This window comes from Nerophis ophidion, linkage group LG10 (genome assembly GCF_033978795.1).
Source record: "Nerophis ophidion isolate RoL-2023_Sa linkage group LG10, RoL_Noph_v1.0, whole genome shotgun sequence".
Classification (NCBI taxonomy): Eukaryota; Metazoa; Chordata; class Actinopteri; order Syngnathiformes; family Syngnathidae; genus Nerophis; species Nerophis ophidion.
The window spans coordinates 46,161,257-46,187,758 of record NC_084620.1 but is presented as its reverse complement, the minus strand read 5'-3'; the positions used below and the strand labels follow the sequence as shown (position 1 = coordinate 46,187,758).

Sequence of the window (26,502 nt, the reverse complement as noted above, 5' to 3'; positions counted from 1 at the left end):
AAAATTTTACCGGTCCCGGAATATCCCTACATAAAGCTTTAAAGTGCCTTATTTTCGCTATCTTCGAAACCACTATCCATTTCCCTGTGACGTCATACATGGCTGCCAATACAAACAACATGGCGGTTACCACAGCAAGATATAGCGACATTAGCTCGGATTCAGACTCGGATTTCAGCGGCTTAAGCGATTCAACAGGTTACGCATGTATTGAAACAGATGGTCGGAGTATGGAGGCGGATAGCGAAAACGCAATTGAAGAAGAAATTGAAGCTAATGAGCGAATAGCTATTGACGCTATTCGGCCATAGCGTGGGTGTACCTAATGAAGTCGCCCATAGCATGGCTGCCTTATTAGCATCGCCGGTAAAATGTGCAGACCAAACGATCAGGATTTTCGCATCTTGTAACACTGGGGCAACTTAAATCCGTCGATTGGTAAGTGTTTGTTTCGCATTAAATGTGGGTATCTAGTTTCAAATGTACATACAGCTAGCGTAAATAGCATGTTAGCATCGATTAGCATAGCATGTTAGCATCATTTAGCTGGCAGTCATGCCGTGACCAAATATGTCTGATTAGCACATAAGTCAACAACATCAACAAAACTCACCTTTGTGATTTCGTTGACTTAATCGTTGCAAATGCATCTGCAGGTTATCCATACATCTCTGTGCCATGTCTGTCTTAGCATCACTGGTCAAATGTGCAGACACTCTGGGACATTCAATGGAGGTCTGGCGGCAGATTTCTTGCCAGTGGTGCAACTTGAATCCCTCCCTGTTAGTTTTGTTACATCCTCTGACAACACACCGACGAGACATGATGTCTCCAAGGTTCCAAAAAATAGTCGAAAAAACGGAAAATAACAGAGCTGAGACGCGTTGTTTGTAATGTGAAAATGAATATGGCGGTTGTGTTACCTCGGTGACGTCAAGTTCTGACGTCATCGCTAAAAGACCGATAAACAGAAAGGCGTTTAATTTGCCAAAATTCACCCATTTAGAGTTCGGAAATCGGTAAAAAAAATACATGGTCTTTTTTCTGCAACATCAACGTATATATTGACGCTCGTATTGGTGTGGTGATAATGTTCCCCTTTAAAGACTTGGTCTTCACTTGTTTAATTGAATTCATTTATTTTTTTTACTTTGCTTCTTATAACTTTCAGAAAGACAATTTTTGAGAAAAAATACAACCTTAAAAATGATTTTAGGATTTTTAAACACATTTTTAAACCTTTTTACCTTTTAAGCTCCTTCCTCTTCTTTCCTGACAATTTAAATCGATGTTCAAGTATTTATTTTTTTATTGTAAAGAATAATAAATACATTTTCATTTAATTCTTCATTTTAGCTTCTGTTTTTTTGACGAAGAATATTTCTGAAATATTTCTTCAAATTTATTAGGATTAAAATTCCCAAAAATTATTCTGGCAAGTCTAGAAAATCTGTAGAATCAAATTAAAATTTTATTTCAAAGTCTTTTGAATTTATTTTTAAATTTTTGTTCTGAAAAATCTAGGAGAAATAATGATTAGTCTTTGTTAGAAATATAGCTTGGTCCAATTTGTTATACATTCTAACAAAGAGCAGATTGGATTTCAACCTATTTAAAACATGTCATCAAAATTCTAAATTGAATCTTAATCAGGAAAAATTACTAATGATGTTCCATAAATTCTTTTTTTAATTTTTCAAAATGATTCGAATTAGCTAGTTTTTCCTCTTCATTTTTTTGGGTTGAATTTTGAATTTTAAAGAGTCGAAATTGAAGGTAAACTATGTTTCAAATTTTAATTAGAATTTTTTTCGTGTTTTCTCTTCTTTTAAATCGTTCAATTAAGTGTTATTTTCATCATTTATTCTCTACAAAAAACTTTCGGTAAAAGGAAAAAAAAATGTACGACGGAATGACAGACAGAAATACCAATTTTTTTATATATAAAGATTTATTTATTAAGGGTAAATTGAGCAAATTGGCTATTTCTGGCAATTTATTTAAGAGTGTATCAAACTGGTAGCCCTTCACCTTAATCAGTACCCAAGAAGTAGCTCTGGGTTTTAAAAAGGTTGGTGACCCCTGGTTTACAGTCTTTTGGTCATTTTAACCGTTACCGGGACTTCTTTGACGCGAATCCCTTAAGGGTGATGGCCTGAAGATCTGCAGCCTGCCAGCGTAGCCCCCACTCCCCCCCTCTCTATTGCAAGTCTCGAGATGTATGTTGTAATAAGTATATGTGCTTGGCTATTGGTTTTTTTTTTCCCACTCTAGACTGGGTTCCCTCATATTGTATTTTCTACTCATCCTCCCCCAGCGTTTACCTTTTTCCCATCTTTTACGGGGCGAACAAATCAGCGTTCCTGTTCTGTAACCCTGTACACTGTTTGTTTTTCTAATCTTCAACGGGTTTGTGCTGGAAACAACGTTTTGTTGTACCTGTGCAATGACAATAAAGACCTATAGTACCTACCTACCTTTCCTGGGCGCAGTGATTGCACAGAGGATGAACGCTATTACCATCGATGTGCAGTCAAGGTAGGCTTATGATGAAAAAGAATAAAACAAATAATAAAATCCTAAACTAAATATTATTATGTGTCCACCATTTAATTGACATGCATAGATCAGGACCAAAGTGTATGGTTTAGGTGCGGAATAAGTGAGCTGAAGTCTTGCAGAGAATGTATACGTTTCGTTTGATCGTGTTTATGTTTTGTTTTTGGACTCTTGTTTCCCGTTTTGCACTTCCTGGTTTTGTTTGTTTCCATAGTTACTCATTAGTTTCCACCTGGTCTCCAAGTCACGCCCCTGTCCTCAGCCACACACCTGTTTCTCATCATCATAGTCACTATTTAAGTCATTTGTTTTCTGTTCCTCGGCCTGGGAACTTTGCTTATGCTGTAATACTTGCTACATGCTAGTGCTACATGCTACTTACTATGACCACGCACCTGCCTTGCCAAGCTGATGATTGTTTTGACCACGCCACGTAAGATCTTGTTTGTATTTATGCCTCTGTGCAAGTTTTTGGTTTGTTTTGTACCTTTGATAGTATCTTTTGTTTATATGTATATAGTCACGCCATCGTGCTGTTTTGTTAGGAGTTTAGTCTAGGTTATTATCCTTCACTGAGCGCGCCCTTTGTTTTCCTTTTTTTGTATTTAGTGTATTAATAAAATTAATCATGTACTCACATTCACGCCTGGCTCGTTCCAAATTCCCTCTGCATCGAAGAAGCAAAACTAATCCAAGTCAAAGTCCTGACAGTTTCCTGTTCTATGGTTGTCATCATGAAAAAAAATGAATGTATTTCGTATGTTTTACGTCCCTTCAGGCCGGAGAGAAGCATTACCATCCGTCGTGTGCCCGCTGTGCTCGCTGTGAGCAGATGTTTGCAGAAGGAGAAGAGATGTACCTCCAAGGTAGTAGGAACAATTATAGTCTGTTCCAAGGTCAAACTGTCAACCTTTAACTCTATTTCATCATCTTCTTTAGGTTCCTGCATCTGGCACCCTCCTTGTAGGCAAGCAGCCAAGCAGGAAGAGAAGAGCAAGGTAAGGGACCGTACTACAATTGTTGACCTTGTATGGGACAGTTGTTTACCCCAAAACCCCTTGATGCGCCAGAACTAAAGTTATTCTTGGCAGAGTCCATAATCCCTACCAAGACCGTGCATGTCTTTATTTAGAACGCACAGAACAGAGAAATTCTAAATAGTTCTAAATAGTGAAAAACAGCGAGCAGGAGGCGGCTAACAATGCAGGGAATGGGTAGTCATCTATTCTGCCCATAAAGTATTCTACAAACCCCGTTTCCATATGAGTTTGGAAGTTGTGTTGGATGTAAATATAAACGGAATACAATGATTTGCAAATCCTTTCCAACCCATATTCAATCGAATGCACTACAAAGACAAGATATTTGATGTTCAAACTCATAAACGCTATTTTATTTGTGCAAATAAAAATTAACTTATAATTTTATGGCTGCAACACTTGCCCAAGTAGTTGGGAAAGGGCATGTTAACCACTGAGTTACATCACCTTTTCTTTTAACAACGCTCAATAAACATTTGGGAACTGAGGACACTAATTGTTGAAGCTTTGAAAGTGGAATTCTTTCCCATTCTTGTTTTATGTCGAGCTTCAGTCATTCAACAGTCCGGGATCTCCGCTGTCGTACTCTACGCTTCATAATGCGCCACACATTTTCAATGGGAGACAACTCTGGACTGCAGGTGGGCCAGGAAAGTACCCACACTCTTTTTTTACAAAGCCACGCTGTTGTCAAATGTGCTGAATGTGGCTTGGTATTGTCTTGCTGAAATAAACAGGGGTGTCCATGAAAAAGACGGTGCTTAGATGGCAGCATATGTTGTTCCAAAACCTGTATGTACCTTTCAGCATTAATGGTGCCTTCACAGATATGTAAGTTACCCATGCCTTGGGTACTAATGCACCCCCATACCATCACAGGTGCTGGCTTTTGAACTTTGCGTCGATAACAGTCTGGATGGTTCACTTCCCCTTTGGTCCGAATGACACGTTGTCGAATATTTCCAAAAACAATTTGAAATGTGGACTCGACAGACCACAGAACACTTTTCCACTTTGCATCAGTCCATCTTAGATGATCTCGGGCACAGAGAAGCCGGCGACGTTCCTGAATGTTTTTGATAAATGGCTTTCGCTTTGCATAGTAGAGCTTTAACTTGCACTTACAGATGTAGCGACAAACTGTACTTAGTGACAGTGGTTTTCTGAAGTGTTCCTGAGCCCATGTGGTGATATCCTTTAGAGATTGATGTCGGTTTTTAATACAATGCCATCTGAGGGATCGAACGTCACGGTCATTCAATGTTGGTTTCCAGCCATGCCGCTTACTTGGAGTGATTTCTCCAGATTCTCTGAACCTTTTGATGATATTATGGACCGTAGATGTTGAAATCCCTAAATTTCTTGCAATTGCACTTTGAGAAACGTTGTTAAACTGACTATTTGCTCACGCAGTTGTGGACAAAGGGGTGTACCTCGCCCCATCCTTTCTTGTGAAACACTGAGCATTTTTTGGGAAGCTGTTTTTATACCCAATCATGTCACCCACCTGTTCCCAATTAGCCTGCACTCCTGTGGAATGTTCCAAATAAGTGTTTGATGAGCATTACTCAACTTTATAAGTATTTATTGCCACCTTTCCCAACTACTTTGTCACGTGTTGCTGGCATCAAATTCTAAAGTTAATGATTATTTGCACAAAAAAATGTTTTTCAGTTTTAACATCAAATATGTTGTCTTTGTAGCATATTCAACTGAATATGGGTTGATAATGATTTGCAAATCATTGGGGCTTCACGGTGGAAGAGGGGTTAGTGCGTCTGCCTCACAATACGAAGGTCCTGCAGTCCTGGGTTCAAATCCAGGCTCGGGATCTTTCTGTGTGGAGTTTGCATGTTCTCCCCGTGAATGCGTGGGTTCCCTCCGGGTACTCCGGTTTCCTCCCACCTCCAAAGACATGCACCTGGGGATAGGTTGATTGACAACACTAAATTGGCCCTAGTGTGTGAACGTGAGTGTGAATGTTGTCTGTCTATCTGTGTTGGCCCTGTGATGAGGTGACGACTTGTCCAGGGTGTACCCCGCCTTCCGCCCGATTGGAGCTGAGATAGGCGCCAGCGACCCCAAAAGGGAATAAGCGGTAGGAAATGGATGGAAATGGATGGATGTATTCCATTTATATTTACATCTAACACAATTTCCCAACTCACATGGAAACGGTATTTGTAAAAACTGCAAACAATACTCCATTTATATGTTGTTTGCTAACAATACTCCATGCATATGTTGTTTGTTAACAATACTCCATCTATATGTTGTTTGCTAGAAATACTCATTTCATATTTTGTTTGCTAACAATACTCCATGTATATATTTTGTTTGCTAACAATACTCCATTTATATGTTGTTTGCTAACAATACTCAATATATATGTTGTTTGCAACAGTACTCCTTGTATATGTTGTTTGCTAAAGATAATCCATTGATATGTTGTTTGCTAACGATATGAAATGTATATGATGTTTGCTCACACTACTCCATGTGGATGTTGTTTGCTAACAATACTCCATTTATATGTCGTATGCCAACAATACTCAATTTATGTTGTTTGCTAACAACACTCCATATGTATGTTGTTTGCTAACAATACTCCATGTATATGTTGTTTGCTAGAAATACTCATTTTATATTTTGTTTGCTAACAATACTCCATTTAGATGTTGTTTGCTAACAATACTCAATATATATGTTGTTTGCAACAGTACTCCTTGTATATGTTGTTTGCTAACGATACTAAATATATATGTTGTTTGCTAACACTACTCCCTGTATATGTTGTTTGCTTACAATACTCCATTTATATGTCGTATGCCAACAATACTCAATTTGTGTTGTTTGCTAACAATACTCCATATGTATGTTGTTTCCTAACAATACTCCATATATATGTTGTTTGCTAACACTACTCCATGTACATGTTGTTTGCTGGAAATACTCATTTTATATTTTGTTTGCTAACAATACTCCATTCATATGTTGTGTGCTAACAATACTCAATATATATGTTGTTTGCAACAGTACTCCTTGTATATGTTGTTTGCTAAAGATACTCCATTGATATGTTGTTTGCTAACGATACTAAATGTATATGTTGTTTGCAAACACTACTCCATGTATATGTTGTTTGCTTACAATACTCCATTTATATGTCGTATGCCAACAATACTCAATTTATGTTGTTTGCTAACAATACTCCATATGTATGTTGTTTCCTAACAATACTCCATGTATATGTTGTTTGCTAACACTACTCCATGTATATGTTGTTTGCTAGAAATACTCATTTTATATTTTGTTTGCTAACAATACTCAATATATATGTTGTTTGCAACAGTACTCCTTGTATATGTTGTTTGCTAACGATACTAAATATATATGTTGTTTGCTAACACTACTCCATGTATATGTTGTTTGCTTACAATACTCCATTTATATGTCGTATGCCAACAATACTCAATTTATGTTGTTTGCTAACAATACTCCATATGTATGTTGTTTCCTAACAATACTCCATATATATGTTGTTTGCTAACACTACTCCATGTACATGTTGTTTGCTGGAAATACTCATTTTATATTTTGTTTGCTAACAATACTCCATTCATATGTTGTGTGCTAACAATACTCAATATATATGTTGTTTGCAACAGTACTCCTTGTATATGTTGTTTGCTAAAGATACTCCATTGATATGTTGTTTGCTAACGATACTAAATGTATATGTTGTTTGCAAACACTACTCCATGTATATGTTGTTTGCTTACAATACTCCATTTATATGTCGTATGCCAACAATACTCAATTTATGTTGTTTGCTAACAATACTCCATATGTATGTTGTTTCCTAAAAATACTCCATGTATATGTTGTTTGCTAACACTACTCCATGTATATGTTGTTTGCTAGAAATACTCATTTTATATTTTGTTTGCTAACAATACTCCATTCATATGTTGTGTGCTAACAATACTCCATTCATATGTTGTGTGCTAACAATACTCAATATATATGTTGTTTGCAACAGTACTCCTTGTATATGTTGTTTGCTAAAGATACTCCATTGATATGTTGTTTGCTAACGATACTAAATGTATATGTTGTTTGCAAACACTACTCCATGTATATGTTGTTTGCTTACAATACGCCATTTATATGTCGTATGCCAACAATACTCAATTTATGTTGTTTGCTAGCAATACTCCATGTATATGTTGTTTGCTAACAATACTCCATGTTTATGTTGTTTGCTAGAAATACTCATTTTATATTTTGTTTGCTAACAATACCCCATTTATATGTTGTTTGCTAACAATACTCCATTTATATGTTGTTTGCTAACAATACTCAATATATATGTTGTTTGCAACAGTACTCCTTGTATATGTTGTTTGCTAACGATACTAAATGTATATGTTGTTTGCTAACACTACTCCATGTATATGTTGTTTGCTTACAATACTCCATTTATATGTCGTATGCCAACAATACTCAATTTATGTTGTTTGCTAACAACACTCCTTGTATATGTTGTTCGCTAACGATACTAAATATATATGTTGTTTGCTAACACTACTCCATTTATATGTCGTATGCCAAGAATACTCAATTTATGTTGTTTGCTAACAATACTCCATATGTATGTTGTTTGCTAACAATACTCCATATATATGTTGTTTGCTAACACTACTCCATGTATATGTTGTTTGCTTACAATACTCCATTTATATGTCGTATGCCAACAATACTCAATTTATGTTGTTTGCTAACAATACTCCATATGTATGTTGTTTGCTAACAATACTCCATGTATATCTTGTTTGCTAACAATACTCCATGTATATGTTGTTTGCTAGAAATACTCATTTTATATTTTGTTTGCTAACAATACTCCATTCATATGTTGTGTGCTAACAATATTCAATATATATGTTGTTTGCAACAGTACTCCTTGTATATGTTGTTTGCTAAAGATACTCCATGTATATGTTGTTTGCTAACAATACTCCATGTTTATGTTGTTTGCTAGAAATACTCATTTTATATTTTGTTTGCTAACAACACTCCATGTATATGTTGTTTGCTAACAATACTCAATAGATTTGTTTTTTGCTAACACTACTCCATGTATATGTTGTTTGCTTACAATACTCCATTTATATGTCGTATGCCAACAATACTCAATTATTGTTGTTTGCTAACAACACTCCATATGTATGTTGTTTGCTATCAATACTCCATGTATATGTTGTTTGCTAACAATACTCCATTGATATGTTGTTACCTGCATATCAACCAACCTATAGCTCATTGTGATTGTAAGCGCTTAAGCTATTTTTCTCCCTTACTCAAACTAATAACGTTTTCCAACGTATCCTCAGCTTCAGTGACAGAACATGTCCTTGGTTTCTGGGATTTCTGCAACCTGTCAAGTCTCCCAAGGCGTACCTATGTTGTCCACAATGTTTTGGGGTTGCTACCAGGACTAGACTCAACCACCTTTTCCAAAGATTTCCCCCTGGTAGTCTGCAAGGACTGATTACTCCCTCCTTGTCTGTGGTCTTGATTTGCAAACTAGAACGTCCTGGTTCCAGGTGTACTCATGGACATGCACCCTTACCTCCGAGGTCCATAACCAAGACGTAGACTTGATGTAGATTTGGGCGAGTGGTTGCTTTTCTCCAGGCAGCTCCCCCAAAAAATCCACCTGGCAACCAAAGACTGGATCACCAGAGAACCACTGCCAAGACCTGGACACAATTGAGTCCTGCGCTTGTGATTTCAGGTGACCAGGACTTCATCAGAAAGCATCACGTCCGTCCCGGCATCCAACACATCAGGATCACCAAATCGGGTCATTTATGTAAGTCGGCAAGTTGAAATGTAAAGTATGTCGACTTTAATTTAGTTTTTTTCTTTGGACATTGCCAGGCTAAGCTAGGAGAGGAGATGCTGGACTACAAAGACCTGGCGGCCCTGCCAAAAATCAAGGCTATCTACAACATCGAGCGGCCGGACATGCTGTCATACTCGCCCTACGTCAGCTACCCGGCCCAAGAAAGCCCGCACTACAGCCAGGTACATGCTCACTTTTACCACTTCAGAATAGTCAACTTCTCATAAAATGACAGATTTGTTGTCAGAAAATGTATAAGAAGAAAGTTGTATATTTTTACAAAATGTTCTCCCGTAATATTTTTCCCTTATAATATCCTTGTTAAAAAGAAAAACTTGTTTTGTTCTTGTAATATTGCATTGTTTCCTAAAATAGTATGATATAATGTATTTATCCCAGGCTCACTGAACACAACATGGCTACATAAGCAGAATGTCCGAAAAGTAGTCAGAAGAAGCAGAGCTTATATTTAAACCCACACCTTCTCCATATTTACAGTGCATCCGCAAAGTTTTCACAGCACTTCACTTTTTCCACATGTTCTGTCACGGCAATTTTCTGTAATGGAATACATTAATTTTTGTCCTCAAAATTCTACACACAATGACAATGGTTTTTGAAATGTAGCAAACTTATTAAAAATACCCCAAAAAAAGTATTCAGACGTTTTGCTCAATACTTTTTTTGATGCACCTTTGTCTACTCTTGTCAAATTTCAAGTTGTTTTTCACAAAATTATATATGTACGTTTTTATCCTGGCAAGATTATGGCGTAATTCCAATAAGAAAACAAATGTTTTCTTATAAGAATATGACTATTTTTCCAGCAGATGATTTCATGACAGCCGACACAAGTCATTAACGTAATGTTCATATTGTTGTTAAACAGCCGTTGTTTGTGGGTCTGATGGACTCGTTGCATTTTGGGGCTTTTAATGCCTCACAATTAAACACTTTTATGTTAAAAATACTGAACAGATGTTTTTTGGGATAAGGTTATATATATATATTTGTATGTGTATATATTAATATATATATATATATATATATATATATATATATATATATATATATATATATATACAGTGGGGCAAAAAAGTATTTAGTCAGCCACCGATTGTGCAAGTTCTCCCACTTAAAATGATGACAGAGGTCTGTAATTTTCATCATAGGTACACTTCAACTGTGAGAGACTGTGAGAAAGAATGTGAAAAAAAATCCAGGAATTCACATTGTAGGAATTTTAAGTAATTTATTTTCAAATTATGGTGGAAAATAAGTATTTTGTCAACCATTCAAAGCTCTCACTGATGGAAGGAGGTTTTGGCTCAAAATCTCACGATACATGGCGCCATTCATTCTTTCCTTAACACGGATCAATCGTCCTGTCCCCTTAGCAGAAAAACAGCCCCAAAGCATGATGTTTCCACCCCCATGCTTCACAGTAGGTGTGGTGTTCTTGAGATGCAACTCAGTTCTTCCTCCAAACACGACGAGTTGAGTTTATACCAAAAAGTTCTATTTTGGTTTCATCTGACCACATGACATTCTCCCAATCCTCTGCTGTATCATCCATGTATCCATTTTGGTATAAACTCAACTCGTCGTGTTTGGAGGAAGAAGAATACTGAGTTGCATCCCAAGAACACCAATACTACTGTGAAGCATGGGGGTGGAAACATCATGCTTTAGGGCTGTTTCTCTGCTGGATTTTTTTTTCACATTCTGTCTCTCACAGTTACGATGTACCTATGATGAAAATTACAGACCTCTGTCATCATTTTAAGTGGAAGAACTTGCACAATCGGTGGCTAACTAAATACTTTTTTGCCCCACTGTATATATATATACATACACACACACACACACACACACACACACACACACACACACACACCCTGTTTCCATATGAGTTGGGAAATTGTGTTAGATGTAAATATAAACAGAATACAATGATTTGCAAATCCTCTTCAGCCCATATTCAGTTAAATGCACTACAAAGACAAGATATTTGATGTTCAAACTCAAAATTTTTTTTTTTTGCAAATAATAATTAACTTAGAATTTCATGGCTGCAACACGTGCCAAAGTAGTTGGGAAAAGGCATGTTCACCACTGTGTTACATCACATTTTTCTTTTAACAACACTCAATAAACGTTTTGGAACTGAGGAAACTAATTGTTGAATCTTTGAAAGTGGAATTCTTTCCCATTCTTGTTTTATGTAGAGCTTTAGTCGTTCAACAGTCCGGGGTCTCCGCTGTCGTATTTTACGCTTCATAATGCGCCACACATTTTCGATGGGAGACAGGTCTGGACTGCAGGCGGGCCAGGAAAGCACCTGTACTCTTTTACTATGAAATCACGCTGTTGTAACACGTGGCTTGGCATTGTCTTGCTGAAATAAGCAGGGGCGTCCATGATAACGTTGCTTGGATGACAACATATGTTGCTCCAATACCTGTATGGACCATTCAGCATTAATGGTGCCTTCACAGATGTGTAAGTTACCCATGCCTTGGGCACTAATACACCCCCATACCATCACAGATGCTGACTTTTGAACTTTGCGCCTATAACAATCCGGATGGTTATTTTCCTCTTTGTTTCAGAGGACACCACATCCACAGTTTCCAAATATAATTTGAAATTTGGACTCGTGAGACCACAAAACACCTTTCCACTTTGCATCAGTCCATCTTAGATGAGCTCGGGCCCAGCGAAGCCAGCGGCGTTCCTTGGTGTTGTTGATAAATGGGTTTTGCTTTGCATAGCAGAGTTTTAACTTGCATTTACAGATGTAGCAACCAACTGTAGTTACTGACAGTGGTTTTATGAAGTGTTCTTGAGCCAATGTGGTGATATCCTTTATACACTAATGTTTGTTTTTGATGCAGTACCGCCTGAGGGATCAATGGTCCGTAATATCATCGCTTACGTGCAGTTATTTCTCCAGATTCTCTGAACCTTTTGATGATTTTACGGACCGTAGATGGTAAAATCCCTAAATTCCTTGCAATAACTCGTTGAAAAATGTTGTTCTAAAACTGTTTGGCAATTTGCTTACAAATTGGTGACCCTCGACCCATCCTTGTTTGTGAATTACTTAGCATTTCATGGAAGCTGCTTTTTTCCAATCATGGCACCCACCTGTCCCCAATTAGCCTGCACTCCTGTGGGATTTTCCAAATAAGTCTTTGATGAGAATTTCTCAACTTTATCAGTATTTATTGCCACCTTTCCCCAACTTCTTTGTCACGTGTTGCTGGCATCAAATTCTTAAGTTAGATTATTTGCACAAAAAAAAAAAGTTTATCAGTTTGACTTTGAAAATCAAATATGTTGTCTTTGTAGCATATTCAACTACATATGGGTTGAAAATGATTTGCAAATCATTGTATTCCGTTTATATTTACATCTAACACCATTTCCCAACTCATATGGAAACGGGGTTTGTATTTATATATTCAAAAGTAGTTATTGACACGTGCAAAGGTAGGAATATATGATGATACAAAGCGGCAGCTAAAGAAGGACTTCCCCGTTTATCCCATCTTAATCAAACACTGAAAAACCGACAGCTGAACAGCTGATTTTAAGACTTCCGGTGCTGACGTAAGCTGACTCGCGTCCCTTATTTCAGTGTTTTTCAACCACTGTTTGGTGTGCCGAGGGAGATTATGTAATTTCACCTATTTGGGTTAAAATAATTTTTTGGTAACCTGTAATTATGATCTGCAAATCATGCGCCGTTGTTGAGTGTCTGTGCTGTCTACAACTCGGCAGAGTAACCATGTAATACTATTCCATATCACTAGGTGGCAGCTGGCAGTTAATTGCTTTGTAGCTGTCGGGAACACGTTGTGTGAGACGACAAGGGTTTTTTGTCGTATCTAATGCTAAAGCCAAAAATAAACAAAAGGTAAGTGCCTCTAAGAAAAGGCATTGAAGCTTTGGGAAGGCTAGGCAGAACGAAACTAAAACCGAACTGGCTAAAAAGTAATTAATGTTATGTCCATGAGAGTTGGAAGGAGACGACACCACGAAGGGAATCAGGTTACCAGGTTTATTGTAACCTTTGATGATTGTGTGGGATGTGTATGCTACTCTATGTGTTGGATGCAGCATTAAGAGTAAAATTAGCCACGTAAATAATGCAAGAGGATGTTGTACAAGCGTGATGGATTAAATCTTCATCAGACCAAGAGGATAGGCACAAGGGAAGTCGAGGGCAGGAGGCAAGCAGTAAAGTCTGAGTCCAGGCGATAGATCGAGGATTGAGGGAGGCAGTCCAAAATCCTGGTCGAGGTCGAGATACAGCGCTCGAACACACAGGACAAAACGGGCACTGCGAGGAGGACAAGGGACATAAGTCGACAAGGCAAAAAAGGGGGCAGGAAGAACAAAGAGGCGAGGACAACGAGAGGGAAGCCAGAGACGTGAATGCTTACTACTAGAGTTAATGACGTTCCGGCGTAGGTTCCAAGGAGTGACTGGTTGTTATGCTGTCCTCCTGATTGCTCCCAGGTGCGCTGATAGCTGACAGCTTGCAGCTGCGACGAAGCGTGGGCGTGAGGCGTGAGGCGCGTACGGGGCCGTGTCCTGGCATGCAGCCAGTCACACCCCAGAGTGTGGGATTTTGCTGCGGGAGAATCATGGGTTCGAATCTGCGCCGTGACACACAAAAACAGAACGCTGGACGACAGCAAAGACTTACTGTGGAGCAAAGACGGCGTCCTCAAAGTACATCCGAACATAACATGACAATCAACAATGTCCCAACAAAGAAGGATAACAAACAACTGAAATATTCTTGATTGCTAAAACAAAGCAGGTCAAGGAAGACATGAAACTGCTACAGGAAAATACCAAAAAAGAGAAAAAGCCACCAAAACTGGAGCGCAAGACAAGAAGTAAAACACTACACACAGGAAAACAGCAAAAAAGTCCTAAGTCAGGGTGTGATGTGACAGGTGGTGACAGTACACCTACTTTGAGACAAGAGTTATAGTGATGCATGCTTTGAAGTCATACCCAACAACGACTTTTTATTGTCAACTGAGTTTCGTTTTTTAATGATTTCTGCTGGTGGTGGGCCTCCGCATTTTTTTTAACGAAAAAAATGTGCCTCAGCTGAAAAATATATTGCAGTACTAGGACTATAGTGTCCATAACAGTTAGCTTCTGCAGCTGGGGTGCCCAAAGTGCTCAAGGCACATACAAAAATACAAAAATATCGGTCTGAAATCCCTCTTCAATCCTTAAACTCACGTCAGCGAGTGAAATCCGGGGCAATGTTGATCCTGACTGTCCTTTTTATTCGGGTCGGCTCAGTTTTTCTTCTTTTTGTGTGTCCTCTGACAAAACTTTTGTTTCTTTGGAGCTTCAGCCATGATAGCAATAATTGCACGTAGGCGTTCCCATCGACTGGGGAAAAGGGGGAAGGACGTATGCCGTAAAGTAAAGTCAGTGCATTTGTAGTTTTTGTGTGTGGCATGGTTCTTGCCTCCCTTCTAAAAGTGCCAGTAAAAGCAATACAGACTCCCTCAGGCCATGACACAGGTGTCATTCAACTAGTTTTGAAGTACATGTATCATCCCAAAAGTTATGGAAATATTTTATGAAAGTTGAAAAGTTACTCAGTGCTGCTTTAAGGATGATTATTGTAAAGCATCGTAAAATTCTTAAACATCAAACTCTTCACACGACCAAAATACCAGAGTCCGTGAACATTGCTCCAAAGTACGGATTGTGTGTTAATTTATTGTATACACATAACTAAACATTGTGCAAAGGAAGTAATTTATGTATGACGGACCAAGGTGGCACCTAAAGAAGGACTTCCCTGTTCATCCTCTATTTTATCTCACAGGGAAAACCTGCCAGGTGAACGGCTGATTTTACTATTTTACGGCGCCGAAGTAAAACAACCATTTTACTTGCGTCCCATTTGTGACCATAGGATGAACAAATAGTGGGCTTAAACAGTTAGCTTGTACAACAGGGGTGCCCATAGTACAGCACAGGGGCCATCCGTGGCCCGTGACCCGCTTGTCATTGGCCCTAGGCACATTACAAAGATAAAATTGAAAAAACACCAGCAAAAATTAGGGAAAACAGCAAGAAGCACAGTGAGAAAAAAACAAAATGTTGACATTAGCCAACAATAACTCAAGGAAACAAAATCTAAATATATATATATATATATATATATATATATATGTATATCTATATATATATATATATAGCGCAATGTGTATGTGTGGGAAAACTCACAAGACTACTTCATCTCTACAGAACTGTTTCATGAGGGGTTCCCTCAATCATCAGGAGATTTTTTTCTTTTTTCTTTTTTTCATGAGGGAGCCCCTCATGAAACAGTTCTGTAGAGATGAAGTAGTCTTGTGAGTTTTCCCACACCTATATATATATATATATATATATATATATATATATATATATATATATATATATATATATATATATATATATATATATATATATATATAGGCCAAAAGTCTGGACATACCTTCTCCTCATTCAATGTGTTTTCTTTATTTTTATGACTATTTACATTGTAGATTGTCACTGAAGGCATCAAAACTATGGATGAACACATGTGACGTTATGTACCTCACAAAAAAAGGTGAGCTTACTGAAAACATCTTCTTTAAAATAACCAACCTTCGATTACTGCTTTGCACACTCAGGGCATTCTCTCGATGAGCTTCAAGCACAGCTGTGAAGTGAAAACCATTTCAGGTGACTACCTCTTAAAGCTCATTGAGAGAATGCCAAGAGTGTGTAAAGCAGTAATCAGAACAAAGGGTGGCTATTTTAAAGAAGATGTTTTCAGTTATTTCACCTTGTTTTGTTAGGTACACAACTCCACATGTGTTCATTCGTAGTTTTGATGCCTTCAGTGGCAATCTACAATGTAAATAGTCATGAAAATAAATAAAATGCATTGAACTAGAAGGTGTGTCCAAAATTTTGGACTGTACTGTATATATATATATATATATATATATATATATATATATATATATATATATATATATATATATGTATATGTATATGTATATGTATATGTACATGTATATATATATGTATATGTGTGTATGTATGTACACACACATACATAACAGTCAACGCAGGGCTACAGCTGGCCTCGAATTGATAATCTCCGAAAATGTTTTTTTTCTTTTTTAAACTGTAAGCCATGGTGATTAAAACGATAAACAAAAGCTCGACGTATCTCATCTTGCTTGTAATGACTTTATAGCGCATTTTACACGTCTTACATGTGATGTTGCATTGCTGACATGAATGAACTTTTGCACAATATTCAAACTTTTGGAATTTAACCTGTAAACGAATACAATGAAATCATAAACACATTCAACAAATAAAATGTATTATTTCAATATGTATATATATGTAAAATATTCAAAATGATGTTCTTGTAGGGCAATGGAGAGAAATCCCCCTGTCTGCCGAGACCGTCCAGTCCAAGTTCGAACAGTTCTTTGGGAGGTTATGGACGTTACACTCCATCACGATCCCCCCAGAATAACAGCAGAGCAGGTAGGCCCTTATTACTATATACAATCACTCATCAATACCAATTATTATTTATTTTTCATCAAATCACCTTTTTATTCTTGTAGTATTATGTAAAAATATTTCAACGAATCGTACCACGGCCCTAACTTACAGTATCCTAATATTATGATTTTGTTCTCATGGCTTTTTTAAAAATGATAATCCAAAATGACATTATTTTCATAAAAGTGTGACTTCATTGTCGAAATATTGCAACTTTATTCCCTTCAAATCATGACATTGTCCTCGTTATTGCTCTTAAAACCATGCCTTTTCCCTCACAATCTTACAACTTTTACTCATACAATTTTGATTGGCAACACTAAAGTGGCCCTAGTGTGTGAATGTTAGTGTGAATGTGGTCCGTGTTGGCCCTGTGATGAGGTGGCGACTTGTCCGGGGTGTACCCCGCCTTCCACCCGATTGTAGCTGAGATAGGCTCCAGCACCTCCCGCGACCCCGAAAGGGAAAAGCATTAGAAAATGGATGGATGGATTTTGACATTATTTTTCAAATCTTTTCTTCTCGTAGTATTGCAATTTGGATCTCATAACATAACATATTACTTCCAAAAGGTATTACCTTATTCTTGATGATTGCATTTGAATCTAATACAAACCCCAAAACCAGTGAAAATGGCAAGTTGCATAAATCGGAAATAAAAACATGTTTAAAAAAAGCTGGCACAAGTTGCAAAAAAGACTGAGAACGTTGAAGAATGCTCATCAAACACTTATTTGGAAACCCCCACCGGTGAACAGGCTAATTGGGAACAGGTGGGTGCCATGATTGGGTATATAAGCAGCTTCCATGAAATGCTCAGTCATTCACAAACTAGGATGGGGCGAGGGTCCCCACTTTGTGAACAAATGTGTGAACAAATTGACAATTTAAGAACAAAATTTCTCAACTAGCTATTGCTGCGAAGTTTGTTTTCCTGTGGTGCAAACGGACAGGACTGGACAAGGCTTGCAGGTGAATACATGATTTAATCTCTACTCAGAAAAGTACAAACAAAAGGCGCGCACAAGGCGGACACACAAACTTAACGTATGGAAGCAAAAACTAACTCTTATACTATGGACCTAAAACCAAATACAACACCTACTGTGATGTGAAACGAGCAGCATGAAGTATGTTATCAAGAGCTATGGCATAAACAGATCACAAACAGAGTAACAGGAGTAATGTCGCCATGCAGACTACCTGGCAACTACAGGCTTAAATAGTAATAACATGATAAACAACAGGTGCGTGAGTTCAAACAAATGAGGCAAGTGAAACTAATGAGTTGTCATGGAAACTAAAACAAACAAGGGTGCTATTGCGCAAAAACAGGAACCAATGGAGTCAAAAACAAACAGAACATAACTAAACAGAATCCAGACCACAGAACATGACAATAGCAAGGAATTTCACCAAATACGGTCCGTAATATCAAAAGGTTCAGAGAATCTGGAGAAATAACATGCATGTAAGCGGCAAGGCCTTGGATCCCTCAGGCGGTACTGCATCAAAAAGTGACATCAGTGTGTAAAGGATATCATCGTAGTAAAAGAGTGCGGGTACTAGACTGGCCTGCCTTTAGTCCAGACCCGTCTCCCATTGAAACTGTGTGGCGCATTATGAAGCCTAAAATACCACAATATAGACCCCCGTACTGTTGAACAACTTAAGCTGTACATCAAAAAAGAATGGGATTGTAAATCCACCTGAAAATCTTCAAAAATTGGTCTCCTCAGTTCCCAAACGTTTACTCAGTGTTGTTTACACAGTGGTAAAAATGCCCCTGTGCCAACTTTTTTGCAACACTGCTGCTGCCATTTAATTTAGTTTCTCAGTCAGAACATTAAATATCTTGTCTTTGCAGTCTATTCAATTGAATATAAGTTTAAAAGGATTTGCAAATCATTTTATTCTGTTTTTGTCATGATCCTTGGTCCTGATCATGTTTTTGTTATGTTCTGTTAGTTAGTTCCTGTTTTTTGTGCACCCTTGTTAGTTACTTACTATTTCCACCTGCCTCTGATTAGTGTTCGGCACGTCCACCTGCAGCCCAGCACTAATCAAAGAGCTATTTATTCACGTTGCTCGCCACTCTCGGTCTGGCGTCATTTTTCGCTTCATGCCTGGTCCACGTAAGATTTGTTTAGTTCATGCCACAGTCAACGTAAGTTTTCCTTGTCCGTAGTTTATGCTAAGTGTTAGTTTAGCTCCAAGTGCGATCAGCGCCTTGTGCTTTCGCCTTGTTTTTTGTTTTTTGTACCTCTTCGAGTCTTGATAATTAAATCATGTTCTTACCTGCACGCCTTGTCCGGAGTAGTCCGTTTGCCTTCCTGGAGAGAACGACCCCACAGTAAGCTACGCAAAGCACGTTGTGATAGTTTTTATTTACCATTTACAAAATGTGCCAACTTCACTGGTTTTGGGTTTTTGTACATTCACCACTTCTTACCTGACATGAAATCACACCTTCAATCTCAAATTGTGACTTTTTGCTCGTAACATTTGAAGTCAAGTGAATATTATTTTATATAGCGCTTTTTCTCTAGTGACCCAAAGCGCTTTACATAGTGAAACCCAATATCTAAGTAACATTTAAACCAGTGTGGGTGACACTGGGAGCTGCTGGGTAAAGTGTCTTGCCCAAGGACACAACGGCAGTGACTAGGATGGCGGAAGCGGGAATCGAACCTGCAACCCTCAAGTTGCTGGCACGGCCACTCTACCAACTGAGCTAAACCGCTCCATTTCTACTTTTGTCTTGTAATATCAATTCGATTGCAATTTTTTTTCCCTCATCAAATGACTTTGATATTATATTCCTTTTTCTTCTGAAAACGAATATGTTTTAAAATGATGACTTTATTCTCACGTCATCTACAAACCCTTTTTCCATATGAGTTGGGAAATTGTGTTACATGTAGATATAAACGGAATACAATGATTTGCAAATCCTTTTCAACCCATATTCAATTGAATGCACTACAAAGACAAGATATTTGATGTTCAAACTCATAAACTTTTGGGTTTTTTTTGCAAATAATCATTAACTTAGAAAGTTTTTACTTTTGAACATTTTTTTTAACACTTTCTGTTACTTTTGGCAAAGCGAGCTGTCACAAAAAGTCAATTTTTTTAAAAGTTTTTTTAGTTTCCAACACTTTCAACATATTTCCAAAAACAATTTGAAATGTGGACTCTTCAGACCACAGAACACTTTTCCACTTTGCATCAGTCCATCTTAGACGGCGGCGTTTCTGGATGTTGTTGATAAATGGCTTTCGCTTTGCATAGCAGAGCTTTAATTAGCACTTACAGATGTAGCGACGAACTGTATTTAGTGACAGTGGTTTTCTGAAGTGTTCCTGAGCCCATGTGGTGATATCCTTTAGAGATTGATGTCGGATTTTGATATAGTGCCGTCGGAGGGATCAAATGTCACGGTCATTCAATGTTGGTTTCCGGCCATGCTGCTTACGTGGAGTAATTTCTCCAGATTCTCTGAACTTTTTGATGATATTATGGATCGTAGATGTTGAAATCCCTAAATTTCTTGCAATTGCACTTTGAGAAACGTTGTTCTTAAACCGTTTGACTATTTGCTCATGCAGTTGTGTACAAAGGGGTGTACCTCGCCCCATCCTTTCTTGTGAAAGACTGAGCATTTTTTGGGAAGCTGTTTTTATACCCAATCATGGCACCCACCTGATCCCAATTAGCCTGCACACCCGCGGGATGTTCCAAATAAGTGTTTGATGAGCATTCCTCAACTTTATCAGTATTTATTGCCACCTTTCCCAACTTCTTTGTCACGTGTGGCTGGCATCAAATTCTAAAGTTAATGAACATGAAATATGTTGTCTTTGTAGCATATTCAACTGAATATGAGTTGAAAAGATTTGCAAATCATTGTATTCCGTTTATATTTACATTTAACACAATTTCCCTATTCATATGGAAACTGCGTTTTTACTTATGTATTTTTAATAGTAAAATTGTTGTGGATTTGACTTAATGACAACTTTTTCTTGTAAAATGGTGACTCCACTGTATTACCTATTACAGGCATCTTATGATGTAGTATCGACATTACATCTTCATGTGTTGTGTTTCGTATTATCATGATTTGAATTCTTTAACTTCATTATTGACATTCAGGAGCAGAGGTTTATCTTGGCAGTAGAACCAGCAGCCAGGCCCCTGAACCCAGTACACTTGGGCCACCCCCGGGTGGTCCTGGTGATGGGCCCAAGTACGCGGGATGTGGTAGTTTGGGGATGTCGTTACACCTGAACCCCACCACTCTGTCCATGCTGCAGCAGCACAACTTCATCCCTTATTTCAGAGGTAGCGCTGCACGGACTATCCACGCTGACACTGGACCATTTGTTGGAGTGGTTGTGCACGAAATTATATTTATTTTCCCATTTATTAAAATATTATATTAACGTGAAATAATACACCGTATATTACAGTATATATGATGTTTTTTCCACATCATATTACAACTTCATTTTCATAATATGACAGTCTTAGACTTATTTCTTATAAAATGACAAAGGTTTCTCATACAATCATAACTTTTTTCTCATATTCTTACTTTATTGCCGTATTTGTTTAACCTTTTTCCCCATCATAATAATACAAATCAATTTACCATTATTATTATATTTAAAACATGGTATTGGTTTTATTCCTGAAAATTCTTTTTTTAAATTGCCTAACTTGTTACCTAAAATATAAATAAATAAAATAACAACTTACTCATAAAAAAAATTCTCACAAAACGACATTGTTTTCTTATAGATTAGGCCTTATTTGTCATGACATTACATAATTTTCATAATAAATTGCAACTTTTTCCCCAAAAATTACATCATTATTATCATAAAACTGCAACTTATTGCTCACAAAACTTTTTTCTCATACAATTACCACTTTATTGCCAGACTGTGCCTCTTTTTTCGTATTTCAGCATTTTCATTATATTACAACTTAATTTCCTTAATATTACAGTTTTTTTCCTGATAATGTCCCCACTTATTTCTCACAAAATGAAAACATTTTCTCATACAATCATAACTTTTTCTCATATTATTTTTTTACTGCCATATTTGTTTAACCGTTTCCCCCCTCATAATAATACAAACAATTCTATTTACCATAATTATTATATTTATAATCATGCCTTTATTCCTATGGAAATCCATATTTTTCTCATCGTATTAGTTTTATTCCTTTAAAGTTATTTTTTTTTAAAATGTCATAGCATTACTGTCAAATTTGGTTCCTATAAAATAACAATTATTTCTCATAAAATTGCATCTTTTTTTTTCTCACAAAATAACGTAGTTTTCTTATACATTATGCCTTATTTCTCATGACATTACATACATTTCTTAATAAATTGCAACTTTTTCCCATGAAATTACATCATTATTTTAATAAAACTGCAACGTATTTCTCACAAAACCCTTTTTTCATACTATTACCACTTTATTACCAGACTGTGGCTCTTCTTTTCATATTACAGCATTACGACTTCATTTTCGTAATAGTCCCCAAAATGACGTTTTCTCATACAATCATAACTATTTTGTGATATTCTTACTTTATTGCCGTATTTGTTTAACCTTCCCCCCATAATAATACAAACAATTCTATTTACAAAAACTATTATATTTATAATCATGCCTTCATTTCTATCCAAATCCATATTTTTCTCACTGTATAAGTTTTATTCCTGTGAAGTTATTTCTTTTAAATGTCATAATATTACTGTAAAATAACTACTTTTTTATCATAAAATTGCATCTTTTTTCTCATAAAAAGACATCGTTTTCTCATAATTTTCTTAATAAATTGCAACTTTTTCCCATATAATTACATCATTATTGTCACAAAACTGCGACTTATTGCTCACAAAATCTTTTTGTCATACAATTACCACTTTTTTCATATTATAGCTTTTTCTCAGGACTTTATTACTATAAAATTTAAAGCCTTTTTCTCCAAACATTACAACTTTATCCTCAGTTATCACTTTTTCAAGCAGCCAATGGCCGATTGTCTGCACGAAACCCACTGCATCATGGAGTGAGGCTAGGACTGTTTTACACTAAGCATGTTTTGCCTTCACATACTAATATTACTAATACTACACACACAGTTCAGTACACACATAAAAATCCGGGTTTTTGGTCTGAAAGGTTGCCTGACCTCCATTATCATCTCCCAGGTTTCAGACTGGACTCTATACCTGACACTAAAGCTAGGACCTCCTTGTATCTGGTTTTACCTTCTGATGGTAAAAGACTACTTCTCTATCTTGTCTGTGAATGGTTGGCATGTTTTTGCCATGTGGTTCCAGTTCTTTGGTTTTTGTATCAATTCGACCACTTGTTGTTTCTGGCCTTCAGTCTGTGTACTTGATATTTACTACTTCAAAACGGAATCCAGAGGCATTGAGTCCCAACCGAGAGACACTTCACGGTTTGACTTGGTGGGCGAGCCTTCGATATGACTAATATCTGTTTACCTTCGGCAGCGCAAACAACAGAGTACTATAATATCCTCCAAAAAGTTCTGAAAGTGATGGACTGGATTCATTCGCTCTTCAGAAGAAAACAATCAGCACCATCAAACTATCCGGTTGACCACCGTTAAGGGGTAAAGTTACAAAAGTATGGAGGCACCCCATGTCTTGACATCTGGTTGGCTCCACAGGACAGGCAGGGGGTATCACATAGTGTGAGAAATGGACTCAGGTACAGCTCATCTGGAAATTATTCAAAGCACTTCACTTTTTCACTCTAATCTAACTTGTCAGTTCCTGCTGCTGAAAACCATCTCCACAGCATGATGCTGCCACCACCATGCTTTACTGCAGGGATGCTATTGTCCTGGTGAAGAACAGTGCCTGGTTTCTTCCAAACATGATGCCTGACATTCACCCCAAAGAGTTTGATCTTTGTCTCTTGAGACCAGAGAATTTCCTTTCTCATGGTCTGAGAGTCCTTCAGGTGCATTTTGGCAAACTTCTAGGGAGAAATGGCTTCCGTCTGGCCATTCTATCATACAGGCCTGATCGGTAGATGGTCCTTCTGGAAGGTTCTCTTCTCTCCACAGAGGAATGCTGTAGCTCTGACAGAGTGACCATCGGGTTCTTGGTCATCTCCCTAAGGTCCTTCACCCATAATCATTCAGTTTAGATGGCAAGCCAGCTCTTTCCATTCTATCATACAGGCCTGATTGGTGGATGGTCCTTCTGGAAGGTTCTTTTCTCTCCACAGACGAATGATGTAGCTCTGACAGAGTGACCATCGGGTTCTTGGTCATCTCCCTAAGGTTCTTCACCCATGATCGCTCAGTTTAGATGGCAAGCCAGCTCTTTCCATTCTATCATACAGGCCTGATTGGTGGATGGTCCTTCCGGAAGGTTCTCTTCTCTCCACAGAGGAATGCTGTAGCTCTGACAGAGTGACCATCGGGTTCTTGGTCATCTCCCTAAGGTCCTTCACCCATGATCACTCAGTTTAGATGACAAGCCAGCTCTTTCCATTCTATCATACAGGCCTGATTGGTGGATGGTCCTTCTGGAAGGTTCTCTTCTCTCCACAGAGGAATGCTGTAGCTCTGACAGAGCAACCATTAGGTTCTTGGTCATCTTCCTAAGGTCCTTCACCCATGATCGCTCAGTTTAGATGGCAAGCCAGCTCTTTCCATTCTATCATACAGGCCTGATTGGTGGATGGTCCTTCTGGAAGGTTCTCTTCTCTCCACAGACGAATGCTGTAGCTCTGACAGAGTGACCATCGGGTTCTTGGTCATCTCCCTAAGGTTCTTCACCCATGATCGCTCAGTTTAGATGGCAAGCCAGCTCTTTCCATTCTATCATACAGGCGTGATTGGTGGATGGTCCTTCTGGAAGGTTCTCTTCTCTCCACAGAGGAATGTTGTAGCTCTGACAGAGTGACCATCAGGTTCTTGGTCATCTCCCTAAGGTCCTTCACCCATGATCGCTCAGTTTAGATGGCAAGCCAGCTCTTTCCATTCTATCATACAGGCCTGATTGGTGGATTGTCCTTCTGGAAGGTTCTCTTCTCTCCACAGAGGAATGTTGTAGCCCTGACAGAGTGACCATCGGGTTCTTGGTCATCTCCCTAAGGTCCTTCACCCATGATCGCTCAGTTTAGATGGCAAGCCAGCTCTTTCCATTTTGTCATACAGGCCTGATTGGTGGATGGTCCTTCTGGAAGGTTCTCTTCTCTCCACAGAGGAATGCTGTAGCTCTGACAGAGCGACCATCAGGTTCTTGGTCATCTCCCTAAGGTCCTTCACCCATGATCGCTCAGTTTAGATGGCAAGCCAGCTCTTTCCATTCTATCATACAGGCCTGATTGGTGGATTGTCCTACTGGAAGGTTCTCTTCTCTCCACAGAGGAATGTTGTAGCTCTGACAGAGCGACCATCAGGTTCTTGGTTATCTCCCTAAGGTCCTTCACCCATGATCGCTCAGTTTAGATGGCAAGCCAGCTCTTTCCATTCTGTCATACAGACCTGATTGGTGGATGGTCCTTCCGGAAGGTTCTCTTCTCTCCACAGAGGAATGTTGTAGCTCTGACAGAGTGACCATCGGGTTCTTGGTCATCTCCCTAAGGTCCTTCACCCATGATCGCTCAGTTTAGATGGCAAGCCAGCTCTTTCCATTCTATCATACAGGCCTGATTGGTGGATTGTCCTACTGGAAGGTTCTCTTCTCCCCACAGAGGAATGATGTAGCACTGACAGAGTGACCATCGGGTTCTTGGTCATCTCCCTAAGGTCCTTCACCCATGATCGCTCAGTTTAGATGGCAAGCCAGCTCTTTCCATTCTATCATACAGGCCTGATTGGTGGATGGTCCTTCTGGAAGGTTCTCTTCTCTCCACAGAGGAATGCTGCAGCTCTGACAGAGTGACCATCGGGTTTTTGGTCATCTCCCTAAGGTCCTTCACCCATGATCGCTCAGTTTAGATGGCAAGCCAGCTCTTTCCATTCTATCATACAGGCCTGATTGGTGGATGGTCCTTCCGGAAGGTTCTCTTCTCTCCACAGAGTAATGTTGTAGCTCTGACAGAGTGACCATCGGGTTCTTGGTCATCTCCCTAAGGTCCTTCACCCATGATCGCTCAGTTTAGATGGCAAGCCAGCTCTTTCCATCCTATCATACAGGCCTGATTGGTCGATGGTCCTTCCGGAAGGTTCTCTTCTCTCCGCAGAGTAATGCTGTAGCTCTGACAGAGTGACCATCGGGTTCTTGGCCATCTCCATAAGGTCCTTCACCCATGATTGCTCAGTTTAGATGGCAAGCCAGCTCTTTCCATTCTGTCATACAGGCCTGAT

The 26,502-nt window shown here is 38.3% G+C and overlaps 1 protein-coding gene across 5 annotated transcripts in view; it reads left to right on the top strand.

The window, feature by feature from the left end:
- Positions 1–26,502, top strand: part of ablim2 (actin binding LIM protein family, member 2) — a 113,541-nt gene that overhangs the window by 62,239 nt on the left and 24,800 nt on the right. For 4 of the 5 annotated variants that reach the window (XR_009808539.1, XR_009808540.1, XR_009808541.1 and 1 more), the window contains 6 exons: positions 3,338–3,425; positions 3,499–3,557; positions 9,400–9,477; positions 9,546–9,692; positions 16,980–17,097; positions 21,277–21,465. Coding sequence is in view for 1 of the 5 variants with exons in the window: in XM_061913924.1 (XP_061769908.1) it covers positions 3,338–3,425; positions 3,499–3,557; positions 9,400–9,477; positions 9,546–9,692; positions 16,980–17,097; positions 21,277–21,465 (679 nt within the window). In the remaining 4 variants the exon portion in view is untranslated. The remainder of the gene's footprint in view (positions 1–3,337; positions 3,426–3,498; positions 3,558–9,399; positions 9,478–9,545; positions 9,693–16,979; positions 17,098–21,276; positions 21,466–26,502) is intronic. The other variant, XR_009808542.1, reaches the window with a different exon arrangement.